Here is an 18,930-nt window from a genome sequence, read left to right as displayed (position 1 = left end):
TATGGTTACATGTGGGTTGGTTACGTCCAGGGATAAATATGTCGATGATTCGAACGTGTCTTGAAATGTGCGCCAAATCTTTGGAGAATTCCATCTTGAGTATGCCGAGGGGGATGGTACACATGGCCCACTCGTCGGTTGTCTAGGGGTCCTCGGCCCGGCCATGAACGGGGGGGGGGGGGGGGGGGGGGGGGGGGGGATGGTTAGTACCCCTAGCCTAGGACACTGTTAATCTGGTCACCGGCACTGGACCTCATAAGTCATAACAACAATTCCTCGCGCCGACCCTGCAGATCGCCAGTCCAAAAGTCTAATCATAGAAACATAAGAGGAAACAAGGGCAATGACACTGCAACTAATAAAAACCAAGTTAACCTTCTCATTCTCGTCGTTGTAACGGACATACATTACAGTGCAGACCCCACACACGTGGTGGAGGAAACCATGCTGCCCCGGCCAGCTCGTGGAGCTGCACGAAGTTTCTCTTCTTGTTGACACAAGCTATTTATTTGTCACAGCTTAATTTAGTGTCACCGATCCTGTTGCTGTGGTTTCACATCTATACGTGCTTGGAAGTTGGATCAAGTAAAAAGTTCAGACGGAATTATTGACAGAGAATCCTTCATTCACGACGACTTTGTTGTATTTGTTTGTTTCATGGCGAATCTAATTTCTAAAAAATGTATTTCTGTTTGTATGTCAGTTCTAAACTTCTATAATCGATAACTCACGCGATTTTGCTTCCAAATTGCGAAGTACAGAAAAACAAAAACTACTCTAAAGATGGACCTGAAAGACAGATGGAACGATCTGGCTCAGATGTGCGTGAGGCAAGCATGGTGTCTAGGTGTGTGTCGTCTCCATCCAGACGCGAGGCGGCTCCATCCACGCACGGGCGACAGATTCGTATGTACTGGGCATTAGTAGAATGTCTCGAGATACCGCCAAGATCTAAATCCATGAACATATATAATCAGTTTTCGATTTTCCACCGCACTCATCCATGAAATTCAGTGTACAATGTCTCGCTAATTGCTCGCTATAGCACCCTAATAGCATATTTTAAGGGCCACGCTATTTTTTCATTGTCAATTAGTCCTTGAGTGATGGCCAACAAGCTTCACATCCCAAACTGGAGCAATAAATTGTACTCCTGGTGCATCACATAAATTCAAGACCAAGCAGTAGAGTCCAGGCTACAAACTACAACCCACACGAATGATTAGTCCCTTCCTGAATCCTGATCTAGCTTTAGCTGTTCACTAACAATGATCTCACAGAATCACAGACGGAATCCACACACACGCGCATGCTGCAGGTTTATCAGAGGTGTTGTCGATGATACGGTCAGATGCGAGTCATGCCGATGCCGCCGCCGTTGATGATGGGCGTCGTGTAGCACAGAACGAATTTTCACTTCCCGGTTCGTTGAGTACAGACTAGAGAGTAGATTATTATTAACAATTAACTTCAAAATTCAGTACTCGACACATACGCCCGGCTAACGAGCTATTCTTTGCTTTGGAAATCTATATAAGTGGATGCAAGACGAGACGAAGGATATGGTACGGTTTGGTGATTCACTGGGAAAACGTAGGAGGGCATTAGAGAGCAGGCTTGATCTGACCGCAATGTCTGCGAGATACGACAACAATCACATGGCACCAAAACAGCAACAGAGGTAACAGAGACGGCGAGCTAGGTTTATTTTTACAGACCGAAATCCAGTTCTTCAACAACTTGACCGAACAAACTATATGCGCTGATGCTGCCAATCAATGATTATTATGGACGACCTTGACTACAAAGTTGGTAAAACTTTTCCAAGAACAAGAATGTGACGATTATTCTTCGACGGTCTTAACTAAACCGTGCCAAATATAATAGCAAACAAAATTTGGGGAATAAAAAAGAGAAAGAAAGAGCAAGGGGTGGTGCTCAATCAGATATTCAGATATGACCGCAAACTGCTTTTGTGTAGTCTGACGTCGATGACTTGCCACCAAGATCAGCGGTTCTGTACTTGCCGTCGGCGATGGTGCGGAGGATGGCATTGTGGATGCGGTCTGCCTGGTCGTTGAAACGGAGGTGGCGCAACATCATGACAGCACTCAGCATAAGAGCAGTCGGGTTTGCAAGGTTCTTGCCGGAGATATCAGGCGCAGAGCCATGAACGGCCTCCGCGAGACAAATGCCGCCTTCACCAATGTTGCAGCTGGGAGTCAAGCCCAAGCCTCCAATCAAACCAGCGGACAGATCGCTGATAATGTCGCCGTACAGGTTCGGCATGACCAGCACATCATACGTGCCAGGGTCCTTGACGAGCTCCATGCAGCAGTTGTCGATGACGACCTCCTCGTACTTGATCTCAGGGTACTTGGCGGCCACCTCGCGGCAGCACTGTAGGAAAAGCCCGTCTGTCTTCCTCATGATGTTGGCCTTGTGTATCGCCGAGACCCTCTCCCTGCCATTGGCCTTGGCGTAGTGGAAGGCGTACTCCGCGACCCTCAGGCTCGCCTGGCGGGTGATGATCTTCAGGCTTTCAACGACGCCCTTCACGACCTGATGCTCGAGGCCGCTGTACTCCCCTTCAGTGTTTTCGCGGATTGTCACCAGGTTCACATCATCGTATCTGGTCTTGTACCCCGGGAGGCTGTTGCAAGGCCTGACATTGGCGTAGAGCCCGAGCTCCTTCCTCAGCGTGAGATTCAGAGAGCGGTGGCCTTTTCCGATGGGTGTGGCCATGGGGCCTTTCAAGCCAACTTTGTTCCTCCGCACGGACTCCAGGCTTTCCCATGTCAAGAAGCTCTGTGTCCTGGGATCAACCTCCGTGCCGACGTAATGCTCTTCCCACTCTATTGGCACGCCTGCAACATTGATCACCTGCTTCACCGACTCGGCGATCTCCGGCCCGATGCCATCGCCGGGGAAGAGGGTTGCGCGGATGGCCTCCGTGGACGTGGAGAAGGAGGACGCCCCAACACACCGGCCCGTCGTCCGCGGCAGAACGACCCCCTGAAGCAGCCTCCGCATTGCCATGCCTCCTCCTCTCCACGGAACGGCTCTGAAACAAGCACGCAGGCAAAAACAACAATCAAACCTAGCTACACTCCAGATTTCTAGGCAGGCACAGACGAATTTCCACATACTCGATCGAACTGGATAGAATAAACGCGCATCATGCATGCATCGATCGATCTATCGATCGGCTAATAGGGCACGGAAGACCACGCCCGATGGTCCCCGATCGGAACCGCGAATTTTTTTCCTTCTTTTTTTGCCAAGGAAACAACGAAATTGAGAGGAGGGAGGCCGCATCGAGGGAAAGCGACGGTGAGGAACGTACCGGAAGGAGATTCGCGGCGAGTGTCAACGGCGGCAGAGGCGGATGGGATCCTGCTCCTGCGGCCGACGATGAGAGGGAGGGAGGGAAGGGATGAGAGAGACGGCTAGGGTTATTTATGGATGGCCACAGCAGATAAATCTTCTCGACTCATGTTTTTGTCCAAGTGCGTTTCATCGTGATCATGTTTTTTTTAGGCAATCCAACGTGAAAGCCTATCAAACTGGGCTTTTAGGTCTAAGACATACAGCCCAAAAAAAAACGGCCCCAAACAAATTAGGTAAATCACTAATTAAGGGAAATTGCCTAAAAAACCTAATTAAGGGAAATCACTAAAAAATTGAGAACGGGAAAATCACTAATTTTTTTTTAAGAATGAAAATCGCTAATTAAGGTATACATTTTGCAAAGATCACTCTTTCCCACTAGGTTGCGACAAGTGTCACACTGCATGTGCGCTACTTGTCGCATCCTGAAAGTTTCTTTTTTTAGATCCGTTTATTTCAAACGTTTTATCTCTCAAACCGTGCATTCAAATGTCGAATCGTTTTCACTATTGGATTCCTCGCGTAGAGATCTTCAAAACTAGATCTCATGTTAATAGATTTCGACGAACTTTTTTTCTACGAAAACCCGAACTGGAAGCATATTTTTTCCCTTTCCGAGAGGCACGACTGCAGAAGCAAATCTGTGCCTCCTGCGAAGTAAATCCATGCCTCTCACAGAAGCAAAAAAAATCTTTTTTTCTTTTAAAGAAGCACATCCATGCTTCTCGCGAAAGCAAATCCGTGCCTCCGCGAGAAGTAAATTTGTTTCTCTCGCAGAAGGAAAAAAAGTGTTTTCCCCCTTTTTGAGAGGCACGATCGTGCCTCTCATGGAAGTAAATCCGAGCCTCCACGAGAAATAAATATGTGCCTCTCGCTGAAGAAAAGAAAAAGAAAACACAATTTTCCCTTTTCGAGAGTCACGACCGTGCCTGTCACAGAACCAAGTTCGTGCCTCCACGAGAAGTGAATCTGTGCCTCTCGCGGAAGAAGAAGGAAAAGAAAAGACGTTTTGCCCTTTTCGAGAGGCGACCATGCCTCCCGCGGAAGCAAATCCGTGCCTCCATGAGATGTAAATGGGTGCTTCTCATGGAACAAAAAAAAATACATGTTTTTTTTCCTTTTCCGAGAGGCACAACGGTGCCTCTTTGCGGAAGTAAACCCATGCCTGCATAAGAAGTAAATATGTGCCTCCCACGGAAGAAAAAAAAACGTGATTTTTTTCCTTTCCGAGATGCATGGTTGTGCCCCTCGCGGAATCAAATCCGTTCCTCCACGAGAAGTAAACCGCAGAAGCAGATCCGTGCCTCCACGAGAAATAAATATGTCCCTCTCACGGAAGGAAAAAACGAAAACGCGTTTTTTTCATTTTCGAGAGACATGACCGTGCCTCTCACTGAAGCAAATATGTCCCTCCACGAGAAGTAAATTTGTGCTTCCCGCGGAAGGAAAAAGAAAAAGGAAAACATATTTTTTCCCTTCCGAGAAGCACGACCGTGCCTCTCATGGAAGCAAATCCGTGCCTCCACTAGAAGTAAATTTGTGCCTCTTGCGGATGAAAAAATAAATAAATCACATTTCTTTTCCTTTTCAAGAGGCATGACCATGCCTCTCGCGGAAGCAAATGTGTGCCTCGACGAGAACTAAATATGTGCCTCTCACGGAAGGAAAAAACACGTTTTTCACACACAAAAAATGATTTTTTTTCCAAATCCCAAGAAAAAACCGAGGGAAAACCGAAAAGCTGAAAAACCAAAAAATCATTTAAAAGAAGAAAATGCGTACAGAAAAAGAAAAAAAATTCAGAGGATGCATCCAAAGCGCGACACGTAGCGGCGGCTGAGAGCGTGCTCCCAGCCCACCCCAAGTGACTCTTGCGGGGCTCCCAAAGCAGTACTTCGTAATTAGTTGCTCCCACAAACTAGACCAAGAGATACAACCCACAAACACAAAAACGTCCCTAAGCAAAAAGGGCAATGTTTCGCCTTCACTGCGCATTGGGAGCCCCTATGTCGCGCATTAAGTGAGATGGTGTAAACACACTATCACTAGATTTACCAAAATTTATTAGGCATATCTGAGAGAGGCATGTTGGACCGCATCCCAACAATTTCTCTCAGTCGTTAGCCAAAATCAATTGCAACAATGCTCAAAATTGATTAAACAAAATTAAGACCAGATCCAACTACTATTGGACATACTATATGTCATAATGGGATTGACCGTCATCATCAGTTGACTGTGTTTTCAATATTGTCAATAATTATGTCCAAGTTGGTTTGGTGAATGCATAGGTGCATCGCCAAGTGACTGCTGTAGTTGGATCGTCAAAGTCTTCTCCAATATAGTTCATTATCATCTCATCAAAATATTGGGACACCCTTGGCCCTTGTACCTATCATCTTGGTGACTCTAGCATGCTTTATGTTTGCACTGGTGTGCTATTGTATAAAGATCAAGTTTATTGTGTGGCCATCCATGTGCACGAACATGCACGAAACCACACATGTTTGTCCAGTTAGATAATATAGGCATTTGAGATACTGCAATGACACACCATAGAATTTAGAGGTTAAGACTTAAGATAAACAATTTCATTTGAGGATTCTCTATTTTGGTATCTGGCAGCCCGTGTATTGTACAACCCACCATCAAGATATTTATAGATAGTTAAATAGACACAATTATATAGATACACAATATAAAATACATCTGAGTTTCAAAATATATGTTATAGATAAATGTGAATTTGTCACTTTTTTATACTTTGGGTAAAGCATAATTGAGTTCACATAATCTCAGAAAATAAAATTTTGAAAAAAATAATACAATGTCCTTTGACAAACATAGATCTTGTGCATTAGCATTGGATACGACATATTAAGAAAAACTAGCAGTATTATAATTTTCTAAATTTACACACATGAATTGTAATTTTTTTTAGTTTTAATAATAACGTTGTCACATACAATAGAGAATAATATGAAACAAAATAGATAAAAATGGTATCAATGAAACCTAGTTAAGACCTAATAAAAATATGATATGAAATGTAAAAATGTTTTGTATAAAACATATGAAGGTCAATCTATATTGTTACTACATTATATATAACAGTAGTCTCTTGTTTTCGGTATTCAAATACGTCACAAATTTCCATGCTTATAGTTTGTATCCAAGAGTTGATGTAAAACCTTAGGACTATGTTCAGAATTTCGCCAACTTATTAGTAAATCAGCTATAAGCTACCGATGAAATTAGTGGCTGAAATTTATTTAATAAGTTTTGTAAATACTTTTGAATATTATTTTAGCTTATTTTTAATTATGAATGTTGTGAAGCCTAAAATGTCATTTCAATAAGATCGTAGTGGTTTATCAGATCAAATGTAAGATTAAACATCATGAGCAAAAAAATATGGTGAGCAACCGACTTTAAGAACTAAATAGACACAACAAAAACATTGTTTCAAGATAAAAAAAGTGTAACCCAATTTGGGTAGTGAAATGAAAATTCTATCATCAAGAACATATATCAAATCTCTCACTAGGATTAAATGTTGAACCCAACTATATGAAGAATCAAAACTCTCTCTCTCTCTCTATCTATCTTTCTCTCTCTCCAAAGAATGAAAACTCTCTCTCTCTCTCTCACACACACACAATGTGCGAAAGAGGTGCATGGCAAGGAAAATAAAAGTTCCATGATGATGAAAAGAGGGGCACAATGGAACTAGGTTGTTAGATCTAAGCTCCACATCGATGGATTATGACATGCGAACTTATCGGAGATCCGCAAGGTCAGACTGCGCCCAGGGGGCAGGAAAATTGGAAAGGAGGAAGCAGAACTGGGTGGTACTGAACGTCAGCCTTTACCGATGTTGTGGCAAACTTGTCCGTTGGTGAGGTAGCAGGAGAGGGTGGCACTTGCAGTAGGGGAATATGGCGGTATAGTAGATGGTACGAAAGGGATATCAACGGCGTGGTGTGGGTCATAGGGTCGGTAGAGGTATGGAGGTGGGATGGTGGCCGGAGTTAGGGATGAAAATGGAGTGGAAAGGTTCTGCTTTTCCGGAGAAAAATGGAAACGGGGAGGAAATATGAAAATGGAAACAAAAATTTGCAAAACAAAAATGGAAATTGAATTTTTATGCGGAACAAAAACGAAAATGGAACAGTGTTTTCCGGTGGAACAGACGTGAAAATGGAACTTTCCGTTTACATGAATATGGAATTTCGTTTCTACTATACACCCATGGCTACTTTGTAGCCCAACTACCAAACAACATACAATGACACAATGAGCAGAATGGATCATTTGAGTACCAACTTTTACTACCACACGTACTCAACTAGACCCTATGCGGATTTGCATGTACTACTACAATACTACCCTATGTGTAACACAACCATATTATTTTATAGCCATGTTAACAATTCCTTAAATTTGTTTTGTATTTTGTGTGTATTTCTCTATGATTCGAGGGGGTTTAAAGTTCTGGTCAACACATAGTTTTGTTTCCGTGTCTGCTCTATGTTTACTCCGTGTCTGTTTCCGGTAGTATTTGTTTCGTATTCATTTCTGGGGTTCCTGTATTCGTTTCCGCTTCTGCAAAAAACATATGAAAACAAATGTGGTAGCACCTAGTTCCGTCCGTTTCCACTCCGTTTTCATCCCTAGCCGGAGTATGGTGTTGATACCATAATCCTAGCCATGCTCTCTCCCCCGATCGCTCTAGCTCGCCAATGTTTCAGTAAAATGATGAAAGCGGTTTGCGAAGAGAAAATTTTGAAGGATTGCAATGGTAAATTGACTGTAATTTTTGTCAAGTAGAGGGTTAATGTGATGATTCAGATAAAATAAGCCACGAGAAAGCTTGGGAAGCCTCCGACACGTCCCCATATGTACAGAAAAATAGAGTAGCGCCCAGTTAAGCCCGTTTTAAGCTTTGAGTCAGGTTTATCTTAGGGTTGGGGTAAGGTTTCCCGGTGACAACGCTGCACGGAGCGACATATATAGTTGTGTCTTCTTCTCTTAAGGTGGCCTTCGCGAGTAGTTGGTGAGTTTACCTCTTGTCGGATCATTGGTTGTCCAGCCCTCTCAAATACTATTTCTCCAAGATGACAATCTGTTTCTTAGATCACTGTCGTTGGCATCTTTTGATTTTGACTAGCAATTTTCTGTCACAGGCCCGCCTTTTCTCCGGTTGCCTTAGGGCCATAGGGGCGCGGTGGATCCCGACCCTTGCCGGTGGGAGGGCTTCGTTTTTAGACGTTTCTTTGAGTTTTGTTGGGTTTGTGTCCTGCTTAGGAAGACGAGATGACGGTGGCTCCATGAAGATGGAATAAGGTTCTCCCAACCTAGCCTCCGTCTTAGTGGTGCGTCTAGTATCGTCGGTGGGCATGTGGAGGTATGTCTTCGGTGAATTTATCTTTGATGTATCTGCTCGAATATGGTCGTCGGTCGTCTGTGTTCGTGTATCTTTAGGTTGGATTCTTTGGAGATACACTACTTTTCCTCGGCGGCGATTGCTATTCTGATTCATGACTTCCCGACTATCTACTACAATAAGGTTTGCCTGGCTCCGGCGAGGGAGGGACGATGATGACGGCGCGCCTTCGGCCCGCTTCAGTGCTTCTAGTCGTCGCTTGGTGGTCTACGAATCTGGATTTAATTTTTATTATTGATGTCTACTACACAACCTTCTTGTAGACGTTGTTGGGCCTCCAAGTGCAGTGGTTTGTAGGACAGTAGCAAATTTCCCTCAAGTGGATGACCTAAGGTTTATCAATCCGTGGGAGGCGTAGGATGAAGATGGTCTCTCTCAAGTAACCCTGCAACCAAATAACAAAGAGTCACTTGTGTCCCCAACACACCCAATACAATGGTAAATTGTATAGGTGCACTAGTTCGGCGAAGAGGTGGTGATACAAGTGCAATATGGATGATAGATATAGGTTTTTGTAATCTGAAAATATAAAAACAGCAAGGTAGCAAGCGATAAAAGTGAGCGAAAACGGTATTGCAATGCTAGGAAATAAGGCCTAGGGTTCATACTTTCACTAGTGCAAGTTCTCTCAACAATAATAACATAATTGGATCATATAACAATCCCTCGACGTGCAACAAAGAGTCACTCCAAAGTCACTAATAGCGGAGAACAAACAAAGAGATTATTATAGGGTACGAAACCACCTCAAAGTTATCCTTTCTGATCGATCTATTCAAGAGTTCGTAGTAAAATAACACGAAGCTATTCTTTCCGTTCGATCTATCCTAGAGTTCGTACTAGAATAACACCATAAGACACAAATCAACCAAAACCCTAATGCCACCTAGATACTCCAATGTCACCACAAGTATCCGCGGGTATGATTATACGATGTGCATCACACAATCTCAGATTCATCTATTCAACCAACACAAAGAACTTCAAAGAGCGCCCCAAAGTTTCTACCGAAGAGTCAAGACGAAAACGAGTGCCAACCCCTATGCATAGATTCCCAAGGTCACGGAACCCGCAAGTTGATCACCAAAACATACATCAAGTGAATCAATAGAATACCCCATTGTCACCATGGGTATCCCACGCAAGACATACATCAAGTGTTCTCAAATCCTTAAAGACTCAATCCGATAAGATAACTTCAAAGGGAAAAATTAATCCATTACAAGAGAGTAGAGGGGGAGAAACATCATAAGATCCAACTATAATAGCAAAGCTCGCGATACATCAAGATCGTAGCGAATCAAGAACACGAGAGAGAGAGAGATCCAACACATAGCTACTGGTACATACCCTCAGCCCCAAGGCTGAACTACTCCCTCCTCGTCATGGAGAGCGCCGGGATGATGAAGATGGCCACCGGTGAGGGATCCCCCCTCCAGCAGGGTGCCGGAACAGGGTCCCGATTGTTTTTTGGTGGCTACAGAGGCTTGCGGCGGCGGAACTCCTGATCTAGGTTATTTTCTGGAGGTTTCTGTATATATAAGAGGTGTTGGCGCCGGGGACAAATCAGGGGGGTCTTCGAGGTGGCCACGAGGTAAGGGGGGGCGCCCCCACCCTCGTGGGTGCCTCGGGACTCTTCTGGCCCATCTCCGATACTCCGTGGGCTTCTTCTGGTCCAAAAATAATCTCCGTGAAATTTCAGGTCAATTGGACTCCGTTTGGTTTTCCTTTTCTGCGATACTCAAAAACAAGAAAACAAACAGAAACTGGCACTGGGCTCTAGGTTAATAGGTTAGTCCCAAAAATCATATAAAATAGCATATAAATGCATATAAAACATCCTAGATGGATAATATAATAGCATGGAACAATCAAAAAATTATAGATATGTTGGAGACGTATCAAGCATCCCCAAGCTTAATTCCTGCTCGTCCTCGAGTAGGTAAATGATAAAAACAGAATTTTTGATGTGGAATGCTACCTAACATATTTATCAATGTAATCTTCTTTATTGTGGCAAAAATGTTCAGATCCAAAAGATTCTAGACAAAGTTTTAATATTGACATAAAAATAGTAATACTTCAAGCATGCTAACCAAGCAATTATGTCTTATTAAAATAACATAGCCAAAGAAAGCTTATCCCTACAAAATCATATAGTTTGTCCATGCTTCATTTTCGTCACACAAAATGCTCCCATCATGCACAACCCCGATGACAAGTCGAGCAATTGGTTCATACTTTTTAACGCGCTTCAGCTTTTTCAACCCTCACGGAATACATGAGCGCAAGCCATGGACATAGCACTATGGGTGGAATAGCATATGATGATGGGGGTTATGTGAGAAGACAAAAAAGGAGAAAGTCTCACATTGACGCGGCTAATCAACGGGCTATGGAGATGCCCATCAATTGATGTCAATGCGAGGAGTAGGGATTGCCATGCAACAGATGCACTAAAGCTATAAATATATGAAAGCTCATCAAAAGAAACTAAGTGGGTGTGCATCCAACTTGCTTGCTCACGGAGACCTAGGGCATTTTGAGGTCAGCTCAGTGCGGGGGATAATACCAAAATATGGGGACAGGGACTACCATGTGCAAGCAAACATGGATGAAGAGACATACTCGTGTACTTGCTGCAAGTTTGATCGTGACGGACTACTGTGCGCACACGTACTACGAGTTATGGATCAGATTGGGGTTTACGAGATACCTGAAAAGTACATCCTAAAGAGGTGGACTTGGGATCCAGAGGAGGATCTTATTCAACCTGATTTCGAACAACCAACAGTTAAGAAGTCGATGCCAGAGGAGGGAAAAAGCGTCATGCGATATACGTCAATTATTAAAGAATTTAAGGCATCAGCCAAAGACGCTTGCCTAACAGATGATGGAACCAGATTGGCAAGAAACACCTGTATAATTTTAAGGAGGAGCTTGAAACCCTGAAGAATAATCAACTTAGAAAAGCAAGAAAGGAAAAGGAAGAAGCAAAAGGATCGTTTCAAGGACAGCCGAATCCCTGCTCGATACATGTGGGGCGGGTGAATGAAGACAACTCTGCCACACAGCACCAAAACGCCCCCGATGCAAAACAACAGGAGAACCCAGCCACACAGCAAATAAGTGCCGCTAATGTGCAGCGACAGGAGAACCCAGCCACACAACAAGAAGTGCTACTAATGTGCAGCGACAGGGTAACCCCGCCACACAGCAAGAAAGTGTGCGTGTGACGATACATGCTAGCGAAAACAATCATGCTTTTGTCATCCAGCCCCCACATCCTGATGCAGCTCCATCCTCAAATACAAAGTTGGTACTAGACCCTCCCAAGACTACAACGAAGGGGCGGCCAAAGTCAAAAAGGAAGTAGTCAGGTTTTGAGATTGCAAAGCCCAAGCCAAAAACGAAATGTGGTGTGTGTGTGTGTGTGGGAGCTTCGACCACGACAAACGCAAATGCAAATCTCCCCTAGCAAATAAATGAAGAAGGTGCTATGGAGAGGGAAGATGGTGTCTACATTCTTTTCATGGACCATAATGTGCAATGTGCAAGCTACAAGCCCCATTACATTCCAGTTATCAGCATTGTATCAGCGAATGAAACCAATTAAATGACTTATGAAAAACTGATATCACAATTAATAGCAACACTTATAAACTGGTGTTTGACAAAGCAATAATACAGCTGATAAACATATCGTTGTTGTTCATGGTCACAAAAAAGAAGATTATCATGACCATGATAAATAAATCAAGCAAACTGCACTTGGTTTACAGAAAAAATAATCCGGTTAAAAAACAAAGACGGTACCACACCCGCTAAACTATAGCAAAACAGAAGGCACAGGGATATTAAAGTATGTGTAACTGATAAATGAGGAACAATAGTATTGGTAAGTTAGAAAGGCGGCATCAATTTGATGATGTACAACCAAATTACCCCTGATAAAATTAGCATTGACACATGGTCATTAATAATCACAAAAATGATGCCGGTAAGCACACAAAAAACAACCAGACCATTGAATAAGAAATGAGCATTGTGCTGCATGTAGTTAGACTAGAAAATACTGGTAAGTACAGTAACATGATAATGGTAAGTGCTTGCACATCATCATTGGAGATATCCAAAAAAAGAAACGCAAAGCATTAAAATCACGAGGCTGCAGTCCAAAAAACACAACCTAATGTGGATGTAGCTATTTGAAGAACAATTGGTAATTAGAGCGCGATTGCACCACTCAAAATTACCGACAACTAGAAATTTAGGCACATAAACAACACCACTCATAAAAAACAGTGTTTCAGCAACTGGTAATTTCAGTGCCATGTCATTGGTAAGTGTAATACCATCATCATGATAATTTAACCATAACAAACAACACCGACAATAGCAGTGCTTCAGCATCTGGTAATTTGAGTGCAATGTCATTGGCAAGTTCAATACCAACATCATGATAATTAAACAGAACAAACATCACAAGTAATTCAAGCATTGTAAACATGGTAATTAGAGCACCACAAGCCTAATCGATAGACAGAACGCATCAAACAAAACCAACATAACAACATTTTGGGAATGAACTTAGGGTTACAGTTCAAATCCTCATCCACTAATGCACATCTTAAAATCCTTAAACACCAAACACTATTGCATGTCCTAAAAATCCACATCCACAACACTAACAGGAGAACAAAAAACGTGTGGGGAAATCCTTAGTAGAACCGACCACGCTTATCCACCACGAAAACCTATCCACACCCACCAGCCGACTAATTTCACACAACGACTTCACACAAATTGAACCAAATTTCCGAGCCATATTCAACTGGAACTAGAAGGCGACCTAATCTAACCTAATGGGAACAACAACCGGCCGGATTCGGAGGGTCCGAACACCAAAAATCAACGGCGGAGCATGCCGGCGGAGCAACAGGAAGACAGAGCGGGGGCACTGGGGGGGGATGCGCTCCTCAACGCCGATTCAGAAACTAGAAGCCGGCCTAAACTAACCTAATCTAACCTAATGGGAACAACAACCGACCGGATTCGAAGGCTCCGAGCACCAAAAATCAACGGTGGACTGGCGGGAAGATACCGGCGGAGCAAAACAGGAAGGCAAAGGGGTGGGGAATGCGTTCCTCGCCGCAGAATCAGACGCCGTCCGCCGCGAACCGGACCGCGCCACCACCAGCAACCGTCGCAGACGAGGAGGAGGGTAGCGAGAGGGGATTCGAATGCACACCGCAGCGGCAGACGGGGAAGAAGTAATGCGGGCGAAGGGGGAGAGGGGGGGAGTGGGGATCGTGAGCATTGGGCGAGACGGGCGGTTTCGGCGGGGCCCGCTTGTCATCAAGAGGAAAACGATGTAACGGCTATCGCCACGCGCGCTGCGCGCACAACGGACGACGCGCGACGTTGGATTCGGATTGAGCGGCTCGCGAGTCGTACGCGCCTGTTGCAAACCACCGGTCGGCAGGATTTTAGCTTTGTCGTTTAATATACGGTCTTTGCCTTTTCACAAATGAAATACAATAAATATAAGGCGCATGAATGTAAAATACTCAAGGCAAACAGACTGATCTCTTGGACGCACACTCCACAATCCCACATGATCTATTCAGCTGTTCACTAACACTAGCAACCTCTGTTCTCGGCAGACAGAGCCACACATTCACCCCACACTTATCCTACAACACACGACACGAACAGACACGACCATAGCCGCAGGGATCAGATGCGGGTCATGCCGATGCCACCGCCGTTGATGATGGGCGGTGGCGCGGCGCGGGCCTTGGAGTAGAAGACGTAGTGGAGCATGACGAAGAGCGTGGTGAGGAAGGCGAAGGCGGCGCCGGCGGCGAAGACGCCCCTGCGCAGCATGGCGCAGGGCAGCGCCCCCTCGTTGTAGTAGCCGCTCACGTACTTGGTGTGGTACGCGTTCCGCACCGACCCCGCCAGCAGGCACACCTCCGCGATCACGAACGTCAGCCTGCAGCATGCACCGCCCACAAGTTCAGATAAATTTTCAGAGAAAGAAACTGCCGACAGACAAAGTCGTTGCTGGTGTAAACTGTACTCTCTGTGTTTTAGAGTGTGCTGAACAGAGTTAGGAAACTGCAGTGCAGACTATTCAAAACTGTACTCTGTTTTACCGACCCTGTCGACAGTCATTGCTATTCAAAACTGTACTTACACTAACAGTGTGCTGAACATACGAGTTAGGAAACCAAACAAAAAATGTTGTGTGCTTATACTCTGTACTGCAGTGCAGAGAGTCATTTGGTTTTGTTTAGGGTGGTATGATCAAAGGACACAATGACATTTACGAATCATAAACCAATGTGAGATGAGCCCACCAAAATTTGGTTGAGTAATCCTAGCGTGTCAGGAGGTACTCCCTCTGTAAAGAAATATAAGAGGGTTTGCTCTTATATTTGCTTTACGGAGGGAGTAATATTTAAGAGCAAATAACATGGTCAAAGTACCAAGTAAATTAAAATTGAGGGTGTAAAATTAATATTGAGCGTGTACATTACAGTCAATAATACCCACAAGTTCAGAGTTTCAGAGCAAGGAGCAGCCGACAGGGTCGGTACCGGTCTAGACTGTACAACCTCCGTTCAGAATTAACTGTAGATGAAATGAGTGTATCTAGACGTGTATCACTATGTGTAGGTTCACTCATTTGAGCGATAGTTTATTCCGAACAGAGGGTGTACTCCGTAGTTTTTGCTGAACAGAGTTATAGACTACTCTGTAGTTTGTGCCGAACAGAGCTCTAGGCTGCATTCTATAGCGTGTGATGAACAGAGTGTAGAAGCAAAAGATTCGTTCGGTTGGTAGCTTCAGGTCGTACGAGACATGCCATGTGCTAATATGTGACTTGTTTGTAGGGTCTGTTGACCAAAATGTCACTCATAGTAACTGACAGTGTGCCTTGACATGTTTATAAGTTAGTATCATGTTTAGGAATCAACTACTCCATATATATTTTCTTCATCTCTGCCACATCCAAATGTGATTAAACATACGCTCAAATGCCTATAGCACACCGACACGTTAGATTAAACATATCGATCCAGATGGTGCTCGCAATAATTTACTAACACCAGCGCACCGCTCCTCAATCAGCACCATCAGGTGTGCGACCGCGAAAGTCCTGAAGTACAGGGGCGCAATCGCACGAACAAATAAGCAGCTGTAGATGCTAATCGGCAGGCTGGAAGCTAGCGATCGACCATGGATCGACGAGATGAGATCAGGTCATCTGACGTACCAGCAGAGGACGAAGAAGAGGCCGGAGAAGAAGCGCCAGCGGCCGGGCGAGAGCGCGCGGCCGCAGCAGAAGCAGCGGCTGGCGGCCATGGCCACGGCCTGCCCGACCAGCAGCAGGGCGAGCGCGCTGACGCCGTACCAGGTGGACGCGTCCGTGTCGTACACGCAGTACCGCCTGCCGCCAGGCTCGGCCTCGCCGAGTTGCGCCTGCACCCAGTTTCCCCAATCAAGATTCAAGAACCCGATGCCTCCGGCCTGAGCACATATTATGCGTACATAGAGAGATGCTTGAACGAATTGGCCAGGAGATGGTGCGGCTCACCGTGCTCCGGCGGCGCTCGGCGCCGATGGCGAGGACGAAGGCGAGGATGTCGAGGAGGAGCACCAGGCCGATCACCACGATGGACGCCATGGGGTCGCCGGCCGATCAAAACCAGATCACGCCGCTGGCTGGGCAGCTAGCCTTGCACCGGCGATCGATCGACGGGTTGCTGGATCGAACCTGCTAAGCAGAGCACGGAGAGCTCCTCGCCGGCTTTCCTCTGCTTTGGGGGATAAGAGGAGGAGGGTGGGAAAGAGGGAAAGGCGATGCGCATCGGAGATGTGGCTCGCCACTACTGCTGGGTGGGTCTTGCTGAGGTTGACGTCCCCTCCCGCTTTGTACTCTTCCTCTTGCCACTCTGCTGATTGCCGTGCTGGTCTGTAGACTGTGTAGTAGTCTGTCGATGCCACCGCCTACTCTGCTGGCTGCGTGATTACCAAATAAATTACTCGTAGAATACATACACCTATACGATTCCAGCCAGTTGATGTGCCGGGGCGAGCTGGCTTGGAGATGAAACAATTTCCCTTTCACTTTCTCATTTTCTTATCTTGTTTAGATCACGGCTTCCCTTTCCTTGCGGGCGAAGGATCCGATCGGTTGAGGGGTGCTTTTTGCCGTTTTCTGTACGTAGCGACGACGAACCGATCGATGCGCCAGATGTCCGTCGGCGAAGGGTGTTCTTCCGGGCGACGGCGACACTGGTGCGCCAGTGCGCTTTGCGGTGGCGAGTAGCTGGCTAGCAAAGCGGAGAGTGGGCACCTAGGAATCGAAGGAGGAGGTGGAGCCGGAGCCGGAGGTGGGCGGTCCTTTTTCCTGCGGGTATACCGCACCGGAGGAAAACGACGGCCGGATCGGTCAGCAGCCAGTGGCAGTGGCAGTGCCTCCGGCGTGCGCGACACGGGGTCGATGCTAGTAGATGCCTAGAGGGTTGGGCAGCTTGCTGGTCGGCCGGGTCGGACGGGCCAACCGTCCGCGTCTCTTTCGGCCGCCGGCGATCCGCCGTTTCGTGCGGGGCGATGGCTCTGTTTCCGTCTGCTACCTCCACGCTCAACGCTCATGCCATTCGCGTGCGAATCTTTCGGCAGAGGCTACACATCACTTGACTGAATTTTTCAATTAGGGTCAGTCGATTTATGGACGGTTGGATGAAGATCGTGTGGCGCCCGGACCTTCTTCATCCTCACCTCTTCTTCTTTCCGAACCGCCAAATGTGTCGCCGGCCGAACCTCCCCACCACGCCATCCACCACCCCCCACCCTAAACTCTAAGATAGATAATGGGGTAGCCCTCCGGCGAGCCCCTTCCTTCTCCTTCCTTCCCTCTGGCTCACTTCGGCGAACTCTAAAAAATCGACTAACCCCGATTCAAAAATCAGTCAACTGTCATTTAGCCAAACTGGAATTTTTTTCTGCGCCGTTTCATTCTGGTCCGTGGGGGTGGGTAATTCCTGCATACTCTGGCCCGCGTTAATTCACAGCAGCAACTTCACGATCCTTCCAATTCGATAGCGACCTGCTAGCGTTAAAATGGAATACAGGTAACAATTTTGGGTTTACCTAAATGCAAATATTTAATTCGCAGCTACTTTTTTCTTGAAAATGAAGGGCCAACCTCCCTGCCTCTGCACTCGTTTTTTTTCTTTTGCGAGAAAACTTTCAATCCCTCTGCATTCTCGGGTGCACATAGCCATCATGCCTCTGCATTCTTTTTTTTTTGCGAGAAAACTTCTAATCCCTCTGCATTCTCGGGTGCACATAGCCATCATGCCTCTCCATTCTTTTTTTATGCGAGAAAACTTCTAATCCCTCTGCATTTTCGGGTGCACATAGCCATAGCTTTCATTAAAGTGATGCTAAGCATCAAGACCCAACAATTGGCTTTCAAAAACAAATCAATGAATAAACAAGACCAACTGTTGCTATTCCATGTATACATTTTTTGTGCACCTAGTGTTTTAGTAATGATTTTGAGGACTATCCAACAAAAACACCGTAAGGCATCATTCATTTGTGATGTTGTTGGGTTTTAGGCATTTTACCCTTTTCGATTAGGCATTTTACCAAGATGTGTGCTTCGGTACAGGGCCGGCCCTGAGAACGGGGGGGGGGGGGGGGGGGGGGGGGGGGAGGGGGAGTAGGAGTTGCCGCCTCGGGACCTCGAAACTTAGGCCCCCTGCACAGGTATGCACGAGGATCGTTCCTGCCACAAATCCCTGATAAATTAACGTCATTACAGCTCCTTGTTCTTCTTTTTTTTTTGACAGCATAGAGCTCCTTGTTCTCGGCGAAGAAGATAGTACAGTTTTTCCTTTTACCACCTGGGCCTTGGGCCTTTGTTTAGCATCAATGTTGAAGGAGTAAGTGGTTGTGGGCTAGCTGGGTCAGGATCGCACGTTGTTAAGCGGTCTTTTTGGAAGATGGGAATAACCATTGGTTGAGGTGGTGGCAAAAGCGGCGGCACAAATTAAGGGCAAAAAATATTTATT

The 18,930-nt window shown here is 45.6% G+C and overlaps 2 protein-coding genes across 2 annotated transcripts; both read right to left on the bottom strand.

The window, feature by feature from the left end:
• Positions 1-1,632: 1,632 nt before the first annotated feature.
• On the bottom strand, positions 1,633-3,039 carry LOC109772564 (isocitrate dehydrogenase [NAD] catalytic subunit 5, mitochondrial-like). Its single transcript, XM_020331244.3, has one exon. The coding sequence runs from the start codon at positions 3,037-3,039 to the stop codon at positions 1,951-1,953; it is 1,089 nt and encodes a 362-aa protein (XP_020186833.1). The 3' UTR covers positions 1,633-1,950.
• Positions 3,040-14,357: 11,318 nt separating this feature from the next.
• LOC109772560 (uncharacterized) lies at positions 14,358-16,797 on the bottom strand. The gene is made up of 3 exons (XM_020331237.4): positions 16,443-16,797; positions 16,122-16,327; positions 14,358-14,834 (listed from the first exon to the last, which is right to left on the bottom strand). The coding sequence occupies exons 1-3, from the start codon at positions 16,530-16,532 to the stop codon at positions 14,576-14,578; spliced, it is 555 nt and encodes a 184-aa protein (XP_020186826.1). The 5' UTR covers positions 16,533-16,797; the 3' UTR covers positions 14,358-14,575.
• Between the last annotated feature and the right edge of the window lie 2,133 nt (positions 16,798-18,930).

The sequence above is a fragment of the Aegilops tauschii genome, chromosome 2, assembly GCF_002575655.3.
Source record: "Aegilops tauschii subsp. strangulata cultivar AL8/78 chromosome 2, Aet v6.0, whole genome shotgun sequence".
Taxonomy (NCBI): domain Eukaryota; kingdom Viridiplantae; phylum Streptophyta; class Magnoliopsida; order Poales; family Poaceae; genus Aegilops; species Aegilops tauschii.
This window is presented reverse-complemented; position numbering and strand designations above follow the sequence as displayed.